At 41.3% G+C, this 16,131-nt stretch overlaps 2 protein-coding genes across 2 annotated transcripts in view; both read right to left on the reverse strand.

Annotated features, from left to right (window-relative positions):
* LOC111874180 overlaps positions 1-11,225 on the reverse strand; it is an 801,454-nt gene extending 790,229 nt beyond the window's left edge. Inside the window, exon 1 of the mRNA XM_033755358.1 lies at positions 11,061-11,225. The gene's annotated coding sequence lies outside the window, so the exon portion shown is untranslated. The remainder of the gene's footprint in view (positions 1-11,060) is intronic.
* A 1,682-nt stretch (positions 11,226-12,907) lies between these two features.
* LOC111874221 (eukaryotic translation initiation factor 3 subunit F-1) lies at positions 12,908-16,131 on the reverse strand. The gene is made up of 6 exons (XM_023869545.2): positions 15,991-16,131; positions 15,762-15,832; positions 15,426-15,643; positions 14,322-14,413; positions 13,880-14,130; positions 12,908-13,067 (listed from the first exon to the last, which is right to left on the reverse strand). Exons 1-6 carry the CDS (start codon positions 16,097-16,099, stop codon positions 12,981-12,983), a joined length of 828 nt encoding a protein of 275 aa, XP_023725313.1. The 5' UTR covers positions 16,100-16,131; the 3' UTR covers positions 12,908-12,980.

A 16,131-nucleotide genomic window follows, 5' to 3' on the forward strand; every position in this document is an offset into this window, starting at 1 on the left:
TTCCGAACGTATTATTACATTATCTTATGCTGCTGGCATGAAATGGATGAAACAAGACGTGACGTCTTACGTTTCATATGTGGAGCAACTCAACGAAGCGAGATTAAATGTAATAAATACGAAACTAAATCTGTCTACTTAATTTCTCTTCGGATACAAAAAAAAATTCAAACAGAAGGTAACTTCCACACTCGGTAACCATACAAGTGTCGGGGCAGAGATGAAGCTCCCAACCTAAAGGCCGCATGTGAAAATGTGCTGCATGTTCAGAGATATCACACAATTCAGAGGGCAGAGCAGCTGAGTATGGAGCAATGGTTAGTACGGGAAACTAGAAAAGAACTAAGAGGAAAATCTGCTCCATTACCACTTCGCCCACTACGAATCTCTCACGTAGTCAGCTGGAACTGAGCCCGGTTCTCCAAAGTGAGAAGTCAGCTCCCAACCGCCCACTCTTCTCTCGTACTCGGGAGATCCGGTGTTCAAATCTCAGGCCGGAGACCGACTATCGTGATTAAGGTATTCCGTAACTTTCCTCAACCCCTCCGGGAAAATTCCTGGATAGTACCTCATATTACTCACTACTGTTCATTCAACGTCCTTTAAATTAATTATTCAACAATCGTCCGACCATTCGACATTTGACATTGTTATCAGAGTCGCTAAATAAACTACAGTAAATCCTCGTTAATTCGGATTAACTGGGGGAGGGAAATGACATCCATATTAAGCGATAATGCGTATTGGTGATGCAAAAGAGAAAAAAAAACTTAGAACACAAATAAATGGAATATTTAATGACACAAATAATGATGATAAAAATAACAAAATCACAGTAAAGCCTTTATTAAAAGAACTACAGGAGAGGAGACTCAGAAGTTGTACTTGTTTTTGAACGTAATAATGCAGGTTTGAAGAAACTGTCAAACATTTACTGAACAGACAAGTGACTCATCTACCATCCAAAATGCTATGTGTCTGTTAAAATATAGTACATAGTACAGTAGTATAGTATATTCAACTGCGAACAACACTTTTCGTTTTTCATATTTTGATCCGGATTAACTGTAACAGGATTAGCGAGGGTTTACTGTATCGTATAAATAAAATAAATAGACACTGTATTTCCTTTAACCTCCCATGCCATCACACGTGTACAATATTTCACTGTTTTGGAAGCACTGGGTAACAGGGCTCGGCTCACAGCAGGTGACACGATCAGCGTTTAAAACGCGAGTGTGGGGAGAGGGTTCTGTCTCCCTCTTTAGCTAGTGACCGGTGTCTCCTCACAAATCCAGAGGGACAATAAATCTGATACGCGTCTGAATTACACAAACAGGAATGTACCCCAGTGGGGACACGATTAACATGATGGTAGCAGTTCAACACAGGCAATACCAAAGCACGTAACTGGACACGATTCTGAGCCAGTTCTATCCACCTCAGATCCTCAGAACTTATTGTGACGTATTTGCAAAACACGTTACAATATCTTCACAAGATCCATCTTAATGGCTTTCTCCTTTCTCGTGTTTGTCAGAATTTCCAAGTATATAGCGTCAAATGGTAAGATTACGGTGAACAACGATTAGTAAAGCACTTCGAAGGAAGCAATCGTGGCCTAATAGAGGTACTAGACCAGTATTTGTCTTCAGGGACTTGGAAAAACCATGAAAAATCAGTACAGTCGTTGTCGTGACCGAGATACTTGAAGAGCATCTTCCGGATGTGAGTCCAGAGCGTCGCCGCTGAGCCAACCTACCCTCATTCACAAATATATACGTATTTTTTTCTTGTGAGTTATTTTGCGACGCTGCCAGCATCCAGACATGACAGGATTACAGATGAATGGTGAATTAAGAAGGATTTGTAAGGAAGCGGCATAATCCGCTATCCCGGCATTTGCGTTGATAGACTGAAAAAAATAAAGGCGAAAAATCACCCTTCAGAATACGAACTAACAACGTTGCATCTTGGTTGAGAGTCGGGATAGCTCAGATGGTATAGCGATATGCTAGGAGCTGGGCCGTCCAGGTTCGACCCCCGGCAGTGTAGACGGGCTCGGGGGTCCACGCAGCCTCCTATATAATGGGTACCGGCGGTAAAGCGGCCGGGGAGTGAAGCTGACCACTCACCTACATCTACTCCATATGTCTTCATGGCATAGTGCTAAACCATTTCCGAATAGGGACAACTCTACCTTGTTCTGCCTTACCTGTTAGTTATAACTTCATGAAATACCTTGTACCAAACTGCTGCTGCATAATACAGCTACACAATTACAGTTCCACGTATAAATACAGCGACGCACGGAAGCAAGTCCTTCAGAATGAATTCGGTAACAACGCACACCGACATGAAGGAAATGGGAGCGAGGTCCCGGGGTCAAGGTTGCTGGGTTTGTCGAGACGCCAGTCGGTGTAACAGAACCTTTTGTTCCTTACGCCTATGCCACCCCCTCCCTCCACTATCCGACGTGGGCTCACAGCTTCCTTTCAGAACCAAATAATCCGGAAGGAGTCGTCTTTGTAGACACAAGGATTTGTGAACTACACAGTGTGGGGATGACAAAACGGTAACTCTCCTTGTTTACTTATCTCCTGCTCTTCCTCTATATCCTCTTGCTGTTTTCTTTCTCGACCTCCTCATCATAATAATCTTTTCTCTTCCACCTTCTTTACATCCTGCACTATCTTCATCTTTTTATTTTATTCACTTCCCTCACTTTCTCTCCCCTTCTTTGCGTCCTTCTCTTTTTCTTACAACTTTCAGTCTCCTTTTTGTTCTCTCTCTCTCCACAATACCTCTTCCTTCTCGTTCCTTTTCTTCCCTACTTCCTTTTTATTAATCCCTCTTCCTCTTCCTAGATCGTCTTCCTGTTCCCATTTATTATTACTCCTTCTTTCTCTCTCATTCCTTCTATATCCTTCCATTTTCTTCTTCGTCTCTTTATGTTTCCAGTCCTCCTTTTCCCTTGTTACTATTCTGTCTCGTATAGCCAAGCCTTCGGAGAGAGATAGCATTGAAGTCTGAATTTATGGCTGTTGAAACATGAAGTTGCCTATCCTGTGTGGAGCCTGAAAGTTAATTTCCATTTCGACAAGTGTCCGCCATTTTAACCTATCCTGAGCCATATGAGTCCAGTCCAAACCATCATTCCCTATATCTTTGAAGACATTTCTAATATTATCTTCCAATTCAATATAATCTTCCAAAAGGTCGTTTCCGCGTCTCCTGACTTTCCAACTAAAAATTAGTTCATTTATAACATGTCGCCCCGCCCTACCCATCATCCTTGACTGGATCATTCCTACCATATTTGACGATACGCACAAATTAAACTCCTTAGTATGTAATTTTCTGCATTCTCCCGTCATTTCCTGTCCCTTTGGTCCAAATATTCCCTTCGGAAGAACTTAAACCGATTAATCACAAAACAAACAAATAATTACTAGCATTATATATGCGAGTGATTCTCCGCCATTTTCTTTCCAAATTCCGTCGGCCATTTTCTAAAATTAAATGAGTCCCGCCTTACTAAAGATAATGCCTTTTTCTTCTTTCAAGAATTCTATATTCGCAGTTATGTATACTTTAGCATTATAACTAACTCCACGGCGCTGAGCCGTTCTTGAGAAGCCGCCAGTTGTGCAGCTATTCAAGAATTTCCCAACATTTTATGAAATCCGAAGGTTCATTGCCGTGTTCACAAGACCTTCCACTGGTCCCTATCCTGAGCCAGATAAATCCAGTCCATACAACATGATACTATCTAAGATCAATTTTAATATTATCCACCCACCTACGTCTTGGTATTCCTAGTGGTGTCTTCCATTCTGTCTTCCCACCAATATCCTATATTCATCTCTCGTCTCTCCCATTCGTGCTATATAGCCTGCCCATCTCATCCTCCTTGACTTGATCATTCTAATTATACTTGTCGAAGATTACAAGTTATGAAGCTCCTCATTATGCAGTTTTCTCCAACCCTCCTTCACTTCATCCCTCTTCGGTCCAAATATTCTCCTCAACACCCTGTTCGCAAACACACCCAGTCTATGTTCCTCCCTTAATGCCAGAGATCAGGTTTCACACCCGTACAGAACCACAGGCAAAATTAAGTTTCTTTACATTCTAATGTTTACGTTTCTAGACAGCAGACAAGAAGACAAAAGGTCCTGGGTTGAATGGTAGTAAGCAATGCCCGAATCCAATGTCCTCTTAATTTCCTCCTGAATCAGGTTTTGATTTGTTATAGTCGTTCCCAAATATCTTAACTGTCCCACATTTTCAAAGCATCTGTTAGCAATCTTTATGTTCTGAACTATAATAACATATTAATCAGTAATACAAATTCTCAATAACTTAAAGACCGTAACAATTTTTATAATAAGTTTTAATATTGTAACTGTGCTCAGATTCCATTACAGTCCAGTATTAATGATAAGTTATAGTGCAGGACATTTCTTGAGTAACTGAAATAATTATTACTTTAGAGACCTCGTGATCCACCCAGCCAATCATAAAGTCCGACCACTGGGCCTCGTCCAACCCTCTGAGGAGTGCTGATCTCTACCACTGCGTAAAATTATCTCGGAGCCTTCAAAAGTCGTTTTTATTCAGTTCGCATGCAGCCTAGCCCAGCGATTTAAAAAACATTACGTATCTTTACCTTTCTAACCCTTGGCTAACTTCAATTCCATCAAAACGCTACAACCGTACATCATAAATAAATATTTTTAACAGTTGTACGTGTTTGTTCAACACAGCAGTACTCAACGGAAATAACGTATCATTGATGATATACTCGTAGCAACTGGTAGTTTTTCAATTTCCGGTTATGAGTTGTAATTGTTCATCCTGACAAAAAAAAGAAAGAAAACATAACCTACGAGTATTTACAAACACTTGACTGCTCCTGTAAAAGTAAAGTTCATATGTTTCGAAGGAACATGCTACCTCCATCTTCAGAGTGAAAGTTCCTCCGAAATGTTGGTATCCACTTACAATACTATATATATATATATATATATACGTATGCCTTAGTTCGTTTTACCATCTCAGAAGCCTCTGGGGTGTGGGCTATGCTAACACTCTCACGGCCATTCGGGTCATGTTAACTCATTTGCCTTAACATGCATTACATTTAATGCCCGTAAATGTGAGTGCAGATCAACACAATCGCAAAAGGTGCAATCACGTACTGTACCAAGCAGCAGGGACAGCAAAATCAGCTTGCGCATTTTACAGAAACAGATCATTTGTCTCTCGCGTTGAGCCATTGCCAGAGTCCTCTCTGTACAACATGAGCACACATCACACGACAAATACGTACATGAGCACACATCACACGACAAATACGTACATGAGTGCCATCTACTAGACAAAGAATTAACCCCTTCAACAATACGGAATTCTACATATTGATATAAAGTTCGCAGCGACGACTTGGTACTCTGAATTCTCTCGCAAAATTATTTAATCAACAAACTAGGACCTACAGGTCATACAAGTCCATAATTTTCCTAACACACTTAAAAAGTTACGTGGTAGTAATTCTTGGAACTACGCTGAAATCTGTGCAGCGATAAAGCTCGAGGTAGGAACCTGCATACCTAGAGTTGATATGTCGACGGATTACGGACTGGATGACCGAAGAATCTGGGCTTGGTTTTCTGAAAAGACAAGAGTTTTTTCTCCACAACGCCCAGACAAGCTCTGGGGCTCACCCAGAGTCCTACCCAATAAATACCGCGGGCTCTTTCCCAGGAGTAAAGCGGCCAGAGCGTGAAACTATGCACCAATCTCCATCTAAGGCCAAGATTAGGAATGTCTTAATGCGTTCATGGCGCGATGAAAGCACCAGGCAGAAAACATTCTGATCATTTTTTGGATTACTCTTCGACTTTGCGAATGGAGACAGTGCGCTCCTCCGAAACATCGTAAGACTTCTACTGGCTTAGCCCTTGCCGCCGTGAGGCTACGTTTCCATTATAATCACCGCATGCAAAAGGTAAAATTGTCTCTTTTCTTAATTAACCACCACTTCATGAAGACGTATAGAGGAGTGGAAAATAGCTTCAGACGTTCTTAACCTTGGCTCCAGATGTGAGTGGACATCTCGCTCCAGCCCTTTGCCCCGAGGGAAGGAGCCCCCCCCCCCGGGCCCCATTGTACACAAGCCTGACTGAGCCCCTGAGCTGGTCTGGTTGCTGTGGAGAACAGAAAACAAATATCTCTCCCTCCTGCCGGAAATCGATCCCCGATTCCTCAGTCGTCCAGCCCCTAGTCTAATCCCCATGCTGACTGAGCTACGCAGGTTCTATGCACACCACGTGTAATTCCTTTTAACTCTTTCAGACCCATGGCCTCACGAAGATGCCTTATTCTTTTTCTCCACTACAGCCTCCTCCTTCATCCGTTTTCTCTTCCTGTTTCGTCAGTTCTCTTTCCCTTGTTCCTGCATATTATCTTCCTCTTCTCTTCCACCTCCTCTTCTTCCATCTAATCTTCTTCTTCCACCATCTCCTCTCCTGTTTTTTTTTCCTTTCCTTCTTCTGCCTCTTCGTTTCATATTCCACTTTCTCATCTTTCGCATTCACTTATCCTTCGTCAATACCCTGACGCGCATAATTGCACATTCGCAGTCTGAAAGGATTAAGCCTGGCACGCGTCCAGTTCGCCACTGCACCCCCTCCTCCACCCCCTGCCACAACAGGCCAACAGCCCGGCACAGGCGAGGAGCCCGGAGCCAAGCTGCATTTCTAACCCATTCCTCTCAGCGCCGACCACTCAATCAGCAAAAAAACACAGAGGGCCCTGGGGACTGCCTGCAGGGACGAAGCAAATAGAGATAAAGCACAGATAAGGCGAACAAGATACGGCAGAGAGAGACGGATAATCACTACGAATCGTAATCCAGCCAGACGCCACGTGACAGGTGCCCACCGCTACACATTTGTAGGTCACACACGTCTCGGCTACTGACATGTACCACTCGCACGCTTTTGTCTGTAAGGCACGAACTTGCTACACCTGCTGAGTCACGGTCCAACTGTAAATGAAGACTTTGTATGATATCACTCGGTTCGTTAGTTAGTTGGCTGATTTTGTTACTTCCTTGGTTAGTTGGTGGTCAGTCAGTTTGTTTATTGCTTAGGTGGTTAGTTTCTAGTCTTCCCTTAGTTTCTTTAGGTGAGGTGAGACTGAGCCCACTTGGTACGTCGGCCACTAACTGGCCTAGTCTACCAGCCCCGGATGGTGGATAATGATGAAATGTGGAGCAGTCGGTGGAATGGGAATTGGAAGAAGAAACCGGAGTACTCGGAGGAAACCTGCCCCAGCGCCACTTTGTCCACCACAAATCCCACATGACCTGACCTGGGCTCGAACCCGGGCCGCTGCGGTGGGAAGCCAGCGACTAACCGCCTGAGCTATTCCAAGGACTTGCTAGTTAGTCAGACAGTTGAGTCGTTGGCTTATTTGATATGTAGACTAGCTGGCCAGTTAGGTAGTGTGTCAATCTGTTACTTCGTTGGTTTGCTAGTTGTCTAGCTGCTTGGTTAGTCAATCAGACATCTAGCAATGCAGTTCGATGGTCACTAAATCAAAGACACCTTGGAAACCTGAAGTGTCTTCGTAATTCCCGGTCAAATATTCACCAACTCTCATATGCTTAATGTTTCAGATTGAGGGCGATTCAGAAAGATGGACACAATTTCAATTGGCTATATTTCCTGAATTATATGCTGCATTTGAATTATGTAAATTACATTTGATTATACATACATGGAAGTTTATAGATGTTCAATGTGCCCCCCTCCCGCTGCACGGATAACATCTAGACGGTAGCTGAATTCATCCACACTTGATGACAAATATCTTGCATCGCTGAGTTCACCGCAGCTGTGATACGGTTTCTTAGGTCATTCAAATTTGTGGGAAGAGGTGGTACGTAAACTGCATCTTTCACGAATCCCCACAGGAAAAAGTCGCAGGGTGTGAGATCAGGAGACCTCGGAGGCCAGAACTGAAGTGCCAGGTCTTCGTTCCCCATGCGACCTATCCATCTTTGAGGTAGAGATTCATTCAGGAAACGTCGAACATTCAGGTGCCAATGGGGTGGAGCTCCGTCCTGCTGGAAAATGTGATCTCCTGAATCGTCATTCATTTGAGGAACAAGCCAGTTTTGCAGCATTCTAAGATACGTTACTCCAGTAACCGTGTTTTCGTCAAAAAAGAAAGGTCCATAAACCTTTGCTCACGATATTGCACAGAACACGTTAACTTTCGGGCTGTTCCTCACATGTTCGAGTGTTACACGGGGATTTTGTAGCCCCCATATGCGAACATTGTGCCTGTTGACTTTCGCACTTAGGTGAAACGTAGCTTCATCGCTAAGAATTACACGAGGCAGAAACAATTCATCTTTCATGTTTTTGAGCATACGGTCACAAAATTCTACACGCTTTACCTTATCGTTTGCGCGAAGAGTCTGTACCAGTTGTAGGGGGTATGGTTTGTACACTAACCTGCGCCTCAATACACGCCAGACAGTTGTTTGCGATAGTCTCAAGTTCTCTACTAGCACTACGGGTTGACTTCATTGGGCTACGCTCAAAGCTCACTCGAATGCGCTCCACGTTCTCCTCCGATACATGCGATCGGCCCGGGCTTTTACCCTTACACAGAGAGCCAGTTTCATCAAATTGTTTATTCCAAAGATAAATGTTCTTCCTCGTTGGAGGTTGGATGTTAAATGCACGCTGCACCACAGTCGCAGACTCACTTTTACTGAACTCACGAATGCAAAAAATCTTGTGTTGCATAGTAGCCATCTCATTTACAACTTATGCGGTGCTGGAGTACTCTAGCGGTAGTATTAGAAACTTTACAACATCCTCTTTCAAATGTACTTTACAGAATTCGAATGCAACATATAATTCAGGAAATATAGCCAATTGAAATTGTGTCCATCTTTCTGAATCACACTGTATATTTGAAAGGATTTAGAAGGAAGCGGTCACGGTATTTGTCCGGAATGACTGATTAAAACCACGATAAACTTCAAGAGAACCGGTGTCACGGCCAAGATTCGAACCGAGCACCGACCGAATAGAAGCCTAGAGAGTTACCTCTAAACGATTCTTCTTGGTAATAAAAACTCCGTGGCCTGCAGTCCGCAAGCGAACTATACCGACCGAGCGACCGCCGTTTGTCGGCGAAGTTAGTGCCAACTTTAGCGGATAGAGGATGCCACGTGGTCAGCGCAACGAATCCCCACGGCCGTTAATCTCGGTTTTCTAGACTGGAGCGGGTATTTCCTTGAAATAGCTCCTAAATTATCCTCACGAGGCTGAGTGGATCCCGTTCCAGACCCACTAATTCTCAGAGAAAATCTGGTAGTGCCAGGGATCGAAACCGGAACATCTGGATCTGTAGCCAGGAACTCTGACCACTAGACCACAGATGCGGTCCCTTCTCGGTAATACTCTATTAAATTACCGCCAATTTCTTCAATCTTCTCCCAACGTTACGAATCGTGAATATGGCCGCAGTTCTGAGGGAAACAGCGCGAAGCCTGCACTTGACCCGATGCTTCACGTGGAAAGCGGGAGGGGAAAGACCACAAAACAAACGTAACGCGCGTTCTAACGCCGTCAGTACAGTCGAATGGTACAGCGATTAGTGTGTAATAAAAGTGAAAGAATCTGGAAGGATGCGGTCGTCGTATAATCGAGATACTGTCTCTGGTGGAACTGAGGAACAGTAGGTGTCCCGATCAAAATTCGAACTAGATACCTCCCGAATAAAATTTAGAAACTTTGCCCATTGTTCTGGGTAAAATCATTCTTCAAAAATTAATAGTCGCTCAGCCATGATACAACTCGCCTTCTTTCAATCCGAAGGTTCATTACCGCGTTCACAAGAGCCCGTCACTGGTCCCTATCCTAAGTCACAGTCTCATGCCCCATTTCCTTATGATATACTCTAACGTTTTTTTAGTTACGTTTAGATTTCCCAGCTTCTATCTTTTTCTCGGGTTTTACAAATAAAATTTTGGTTGCTTCCACCACAGCTCCCACGGTTTAGTTAGTAAGATATAGTCCGGACGACCGGATAATTGGGGTTCCTTTCTCGACATAGGCACAGGTTTTGTCTTCTCCAGCTGGAAGCGTTGTTAAATAACCCACGGAAAATTATCCCTCCTCCACAGCGTCCAAGCAGACATAACCTCATCTTCGAAAGGTAGTGCAGTTCTTTCCCGGAATGTAAAGCAGCCGTAGCGTAAAGCTGATCACTCAAGTCCATCTAGTTCCAAGATTAAAAGTCCATGGTTCTATACTTCCACTTCCATATATATATCTTCAAGACTTGCCCCTTAATTAAGCACAGGAACAACTTATACGTTTTAACTTACAACCTGCGTAAATGCCCAGCCCAGTTTTTCCTTTCTGAGCCCCCAACCTTCATGCCAAATTCGACATTTATTTATGGTTACCTTCCAACAGTTTAACCAGGGTAACTGGATACCGCATTTTGAAGTCGTGCACAAAACTCAATGATCTACCCCATTAAATTCTTTCTTTTTTGCAAATACCTTCCTACGTAGTTAACTTGTTCTTACTTAGTAAACATTCTATGTGTTTTCTAGAATACACGCATAGATGTCTAATCTTTATTTTTCTGGCATCGAGAAATCTAATCACGGGCCTATGGAAACAGTACAGTTTCAAAACTCGGAACACGGTTATTAAACACAAAACAAAACTGCTTCCGAAAGAAACATTCTGAGCCAGTTTATCGGTCTATTACTGGCAAACCTCGTCAGTTGCATCTTCAAGCTAAGCCGTCAAATTACGCCGCACTGAAACTTAAATTGGCCAGGATTTCTGACATTTTTATCGTGAGCTTCCACTTCTTAATTTGTAATACTGTGATTCTTCAACGTAAATGTTTACTAATGTGAAATAACGCGGAAACAAAGCATATAAATGAGTATCTACGTGTGTCTGAGACATAGTTAATAGTAGCGTGAGACAGATTGCTAATGTTCATACCTGAGTATCCGCCAACGGCGTAGCAGATTCTAGAAGTTATATGCACACACTGACGCTTATTACACAGAAAACACGTCTTAAACCACGACACAATTATAATTTAATTTTCACACATAATGTTTAGTTTCAAATTCGCACAGAAGTAACCCACACGTGTACCCACAATTCCACTGCACGCCGTAACTAATCATGCAATCTTTCGTATGACGGAAGCTGAAGGTGATCGCAACAACATCTATTGTGTAAATTATAAATTACGAAAGCTTCCCGAAAGCCGGCTGACATATGTGCTGCCATCTTTCACCCAATCTCTTGCATAATTTTTTTAGCTACAATACAGTCTTTGGGTTTGAATGACCTATCTAATATACGAATCAATTAAGAGCTGCAGGAGGAAAAGTAGAAATACTCGTAAATCAATACACAGTCCACAAATGGACATGAGTTTAACCCCATGCCACATTACAAAATGAAATGAAAAACGATTCCCTTCATTTATTACATTTATTTTAAACACACACGTTACACTTTTACTATTAAACTTATTTTCTTATTTTATATTATCAGTCTTATGTATGAATGTCATATAAAGAACCTGTAATGGGGAAATTACTAATGGAGAATTACTAATCTGTGTTCATCACTGAGAACTACAAAACTAATGATGAAATTTTGTATTGTGGACTTACACAAACAGCAAGATGGTGAACATAATTTTGGTTAATCTAACATCTATGCTCAAACAGAAACTCGTGGCAGTCAGTCCCCATCAACCCACTGCCCACATCACTGTGGAGGGTGTGCAGTCTCTCCATTTGGTTGCAAACATGCAGGGACATGAACCTGTCCATCTTCATTATGTGCATCTGGTTGTAAACTACTGTATGTTCTTAGTTCTATAAATAGAATGGCCTGTTTTCTAGATAATCAAAAGGTTTTGACATTTCACGCCTTGTACAACAACAAAAAAGGAATACATTTATTCAAAATGAAAGCACCGTGCTATGCAGACGCTTTACAACAATTTCCAAACCTTTCCAGGTTCAAGAATAGGCAACATTTGTTGAAAAGTATGACTGAACCTTGTACAACAAGAAAAAGGAAAACATTTATTCAAAATAAAAGCAATGTGCCATCCAAATGATTTATGACAATTTCCAAACCTTCCCAGTTTCAAGGATAGGCAACATTTGTTGAAAAGTATAACTGAACAGCAAATAATCTTACTGATTTCATGCTTTCATGGCAGTTAATTACTTGTGTTAATTCCATTCGCATGTTGTTACAACATGTGCTTTTGGGAAATGCTGCTTCCAACTTCATGGTCAAATCGTACACATCAGCAACATAACCCACAACCCCACAATACAGTAACACAAGAACAGAATTAACATTGGACAACAATCTTCTTAAATAATTCAGACCTTTTAATCTGCATCACTCATACAACTTATCACTATGCCATATGATATAGGAGGGAGTGGCAGTAGGGGTCCACGCATTCTCAACCTCAGTTCAAAATCAAGGATGAGCATATGTAGTCACTTTACCAGCAGGGAACGCGTCTGTGGTACCCAACAAGCTGGAGGCTACGTGGAACCTTCAGCCAGATGAATGCAATACCAAAGAAAACAAAAACCTATTCTTGATAGAAACGAAATCCTGGTCATCCATTTCATAGCCAGTCAGCACACTGGCCCAGCTACCTAGATAACACAATTTTAAATTTTGGTCTTTGGTTGCCTAATTACTTTTTTCTGAAACATTCATGAAACATGTTAATTTTTTTACAGAGGATTGGGTGCCAGTTTCCAGAGCATAAATTGGAGAATGATGTGCCAAATCAATGAGACATGGAGATATATAAATTTATTGAATTCTCATATAGTGGTCTGTATGATTTACAAATTCATAAACTGATTACAGTGTGGTCAAAAGTGTCAGCTTCTCATTCAACTGGAGTTGCGTCTTCACTAGTTGGGACAGCGTTATCACCATCAACAGATCCTGCGAAAACAGAGAATAAATATATAATTAATTCCAGCTTCCTGCAAGACAAACTTCTGAAACTGCAATTTTCTAGCATGCTGTCACTCTGTGACAACTAGAACCTCTTTCTCCCATAATTAACATGTTCAAGAGGGGAAGGCAAATTCCTGTTTCCAGTGCTTCAGCACAAGCCTATGGAAAGACAAGAAACTTCTTTCAACACTACTGCAAATTTCAAAGTTTGTAGTTCATTGATTTTTTGGCAGAAGTTAGTGGCTGAACAAAATCTGACATCATGAAAGAGGAAATTTCCTTACTACCTTGAAGATCAAAGGAAATTTTAAGTGATAAAGTTACATCACTGTTCCGAGAACTATTACAGTTAAGAGTACATACATGTTCTTCTACATACAAGAGTATATTTCACATGATACATTACTCTATAAAATACACTGACATACTGCAAAATGAACACTAAAAATATTAACAGAATCTGACAGACTCAATGTCATGCTACTGTAAATACTGGGCTGCCCTGTACTACTGTGTACAATCCATCTGGACAAGTATTTCATTTTCTCAGCACCAACACTCTTATATCCAAATTCAAGCTTCAAAATACAGGGGAATTTAAAATCCCTTACTCCCAGATGACAGAAGTTCAATAATAAATATTGCAGACTGTATTACAATGAAGTGAAAAGCCCAGAGAATGTTAGAAGATACCAACTACCTCAATATGTGTTAATAAATTTGGATTATGCCATGCCAGTATACCCTTCCTAAAGATCACTGCATATTCATGTACTATAAGCTGTCATATAAACCACCTTAATATTAGAGTTGAACATATTTTCAAACTCCTCTGGTGTCATCTTGGGAACACTGTTGACCATATCAAGAAGAGCTCGACCCACAGCATTATCGGGCTGGGTACGGCCTGCTAATACATCCTCCACATATGCCAAAACACTATCAAGCAGACCTGTCAGCTTCTGGGACGCTTCAGCTACCTGGGCAAGATCGAGCATGGGCTCAACTGTCTTCTTGCCGAGTGTCATGGTCTTCTGACAGAGTTGTACTGCAACACACACTTCCAACTTAACAGAACACATAAATCAAAACACATCACTCACCACCTCAGTCCCTAATGATAGAGGTGGAGAAAGAGATGGTCTTCCAAAAACTGGATTTCACAAAGATAATCTCAGAAAACTTCACTGCAAAGTCACCATGCAAGATTCAAATCTATTTAACTGTATATCAACATACCTCCCACAACCTCTGGTTCATAGCATGTAACTTCCACACTGACTGGTGTGAACATGCATCCAGACTTGCCTCCAGGAACACCAATTGGAACACTGAAATATATAACAATGACCTTATGACATACTCCCACCCTCAACTCGATTAAGCAACAAACAAGCAGATCGGTAAGTAAGTAGCTCCAAATTAACAACCACAATCAGTTACTTCAATGGCTGGATATGCCACTATCCATAGGAAATGACAACTTAAAGGCTTAAAAATTCATGAGTACCCTAAACTGTTTTCAAAATATTTATCTTATCCTGGTCTCTGCCTGTATCTTTGAATCTGGATGCTGTGACAAGAATTTTCACAAGTGACATCATTTATAAAACTGTTTGATTACATTGCTGCATAACGTGTTTAGGCTACCATCCATTCATGGTTATGACTGCAATATAAAGCACATCACAAATTATGTTCACTCAAAAATTAAAAAAAGAAAAGAAAGGAGACTGTGGGATCTACCCCAGGTAGCCATTTGTTCTCCATCTGCATAATGCTCTGCACATAACATTTCTTCACTCTTGGCTTTTTGTTCCTAAGGTGTCAGTTCTTTCATTATGGAATGTTGTCCAGTCCCCAGTTTCATAAGAACAATGTTGTTATTCAGTTCTCAATTGCAGTCACACAGTATAATCACTTACAGATGCAATCTATTCTGCAGTTTCACAATACTTTTTATATCGCATCCCCACTTAGTTTCTACTTCACTTCTCCAAAATTAAAGAAAAGAGAGTTAAGTCAAAAACTGGTCAAAATGAGATAATAGGATCATATTATCCTTATTAAGAGGATCAAATCACTATGAGGATAAGACTCTAAGCATAATACTTTTTATTCAGTGACACTGTGAAATACAGAGTTAAATACATAACTGCACAAACATTTAAAGTCATTCCCTCTTCTCCTAAAAAGCCATGTTTAGTAACTTACCTCTCTTTTCTTAACATCACAGAGTATTAACTATTAATTTCAACCTGAATCTACAGTTACAGTACTACTGTTCTCTGAATGCAAGTGGTGTATCCTGTTTCAAGCAGAAGACCAAATCATTCTACTTACTTTACATAAGCTCTTATACCCATGTGATTGCCCTGAAGGGTTGTATCCAGTGTCAGATGGATAGGATTGTTACACTCACGAGCATAATACTCATGAATAACGGACGAATGACTTGTAACTTCGTTACCCGTCGCCCACCATCCAACAATTGCTTCCTGGGTATTTACCCTCCGATTGAGATCATATAAATCCATTGCATAATTCAGCTCAGCTTCCACCTAATATCAGACAACACAGTTGTATACACACTGTGGAATAGTTAGTATGCGGCTCTTACTGTCATAGAACAAACCAAATCGTGTCTATGACTACGTAAACACGACAACCGGTACCCACCTGATCTTCATATTCCTTATGTGGTACACAAAAGCAGTTCGTAACTTCGACAAAACCTTTATCAACTGTACCTACAATCACAAAAGCATATGTATTTATTATACGTGACCGTTTGCCACGTGCATAATAATCCTATAACCTCGCTTCGCTGAAATATTCCCTCGACATATGGACTGAAGTTTACAATAATATTTATAAAGATTCATGCTCGCATTTTAATATAAATTACCTAACAATGTTCCGATAACTCGATGAGCGTCTGCATTTCTTCTTTCATAAGCATCGACTATTTGAAACAAGACTACAGGATGTACTTTCACACTTGTACTCAATGCCATTTTGAAACTACCTGAAATGGAACAAGGAACAA

This window comes from Cryptotermes secundus, unplaced genomic scaffold, assembly GCF_002891405.2.
Source record: "Cryptotermes secundus unplaced genomic scaffold, Csec_1.0 scaffold26, whole genome shotgun sequence".
Taxonomy (NCBI): Eukaryota; Metazoa; Arthropoda; class Insecta; order Blattodea; family Kalotermitidae; genus Cryptotermes; species Cryptotermes secundus.

Excerpts from the sequence above, each read along its gene's own strand:
- LOC111874221 (XM_023869545.2), bottom strand. The coding sequence starts at position 16,099 with ATGGCATTGAGTACAAGTGTGAAAGTACATCCTGTAGTCTTGTTTCAA. Across the intron at positions 15,644-15,761 it reads ATAAGGAATATGAAGATCAG|GTGGAAGCTGAGCTGAATTA; the intron begins GTGGGTACCGGT and ends GTCTGATATTAG. Across the intron at positions 14,414-15,425 it reads GGTATAAGAGCTTATGTAAA|TGTTCCAATTGGTGTTCCTG; the intron begins GTAAGTAGAATG and ends TATATATTTCAG.